The sequence below is a fragment of the Dreissena polymorpha genome, chromosome 12, assembly GCF_020536995.1.
Source record: "Dreissena polymorpha isolate Duluth1 chromosome 12, UMN_Dpol_1.0, whole genome shotgun sequence".
In the NCBI taxonomy this organism is placed as follows: Eukaryota; Metazoa; Mollusca; class Bivalvia; order Myida; family Dreissenidae; genus Dreissena; species Dreissena polymorpha.
Window position 1 is genome coordinate 50,551,679 of NC_068366.1, and position 1,669 is coordinate 50,553,347.

Genomic DNA, 1,669 nt, shown 5'->3' on the forward strand with positions numbered 1-1,669 from the left:
AGCGCTGAATCTCTCCACGAAAGGAACGAAGCCGAAAACGAAATCATCCACGATGCCCTACCCGTTATCTAAGGTCGGCGGGAAGATGCACTACGAGTGTAAATATTGCCAGAAGACCTTCGGACAGCTGTCTAACCTAAAGGTACACCTACGCACCCATACCGGAGAGAAACCTTACGTCTGTGCCGAATGCGGAAAAGGCTTCGCCCAGCTGGCGCATCTGCAAAAACATCACCTCGTGCACACAGGGGAGCGCCCCCATCAGTGCGGCGTCTGCGACAAGCGCTTCAGTTCCACATCGAACCTGAAGACACACTTGCGGCTCCACAGCGGCGACCGGCCGTTCCAGTGCCGGGTGTGCCCGGCGGCGTTCACGCAGTTCGTTCATCTGAGGCTTCACAAACGGCTGCACACGAATGAGCGGCCGTTTGAGTGCATGCGTTGCCGCCGGAAGTACATCAGCGGAAGTGGTCTCAAAACGCACTGGAAAACGGGCACATGTTTGCAACGTGTTGAATGCGCGTAAGAACGCAAGCACATACTAAATTGTCTCACAAAGATAGTTCGACAATATATGTCACGGCATGTTTGTGAATAGCTTCAACAACTTATAAATCTATTGAATGGTATAAGGACAATGGATATTCAAGAAAATGGATATAATAACTGAATTAGTTTTTCATAGATTTTGATGGTTAACATGTATCCTTCGAAGAAATGTGTTTCCTTTTTTGACGATAGTGTCGAACGATGTTTAAATATGAAATATTTTTAGTCATAGCTATAAACTATACAGGGAATGCGAAGAGTAATACGCTTGTTATGTACAAATTTGTCAAATTGTCGTGAATTAGTACTGTTCATGTTTGGAAATAGCCTTATAATATAGATGTGTGTCAATATGCGTACACGAGAAATAAGGAAAAAGACATGAAATGTTGAAATATCTTAAGCATGTATATACCATAGATGCATACAGTATGGTGTAACTTATACATATACTTTTTATAACAACAGAACGTAAGATTTCGACATGTATCACAATTGTTTGTATAAGCGGCTATTTTATACGGTCGATTTTTTATTTTTAAATATAATTTATTACGAAATAGGCGAAGCAGTAGAGCGCTAATGTTTTGTGCTTGATATTTATTATATACATCTGAATAGCATATACGCTTTATATGTTGTTTAATGCATGTTAAAAATATATTGAAAAGGACATCTTTATTGAAATAAAAATGTCGTGCTTTCAGTGTTTTTATCTTGTTTTCGGGCGTATTGTGTTGTTCAAGAAAAATAAATACGATAATTTTGACCCAGAGTTTGTGTATATAGTTGGAAACATTGAATGCCTATTCACTTGCGCAAATGGTTTAAGGAAGGCAAGCGTTCAACATTAGTTTAATGAATACCTATGGTAACTAAACAATTTTGTGAACATAAGCGGTTTGAATAAATATATCAACCTAAACTGGCATAAATAGTTAAAATACACTGGTAGATACACATGAACAGTTATTAGGCCATCCATATCCGCTGTTATTCGGTGACCATTTTTATTTGTTTATGTTTTTTAACTAATGTATCAATTACTTAATTGAATTAAGACATTTCTTGTTTATTTTGTAAGTGATAAAAATTGTTGCATTGTTGCACCTATGTGAAC

General features: G+C 38.2%; 1 protein-coding gene across 1 annotated transcript in view; it reads left to right on the forward strand.

The window, feature by feature from the left end:
* The window catches only part of LOC127852594 (PR domain zinc finger protein 1-like), a 1,193-nt gene extending 128 nt beyond the window's left edge, over positions 1 to 1,065 (forward strand). Inside the window, exon 1 of the mRNA XM_052386545.1 lies at positions 1 to 1,065. This exon is cut by the window's left edge and continues 128 nt beyond it. Within this exon, the coding sequence (XP_052242505.1) occupies positions 1 to 526 (526 nt within the window). The 3' untranslated portion in view covers positions 527 to 1,065.
* The last annotated feature ends 604 nt before the right edge of the window (positions 1,066 to 1,669 follow it).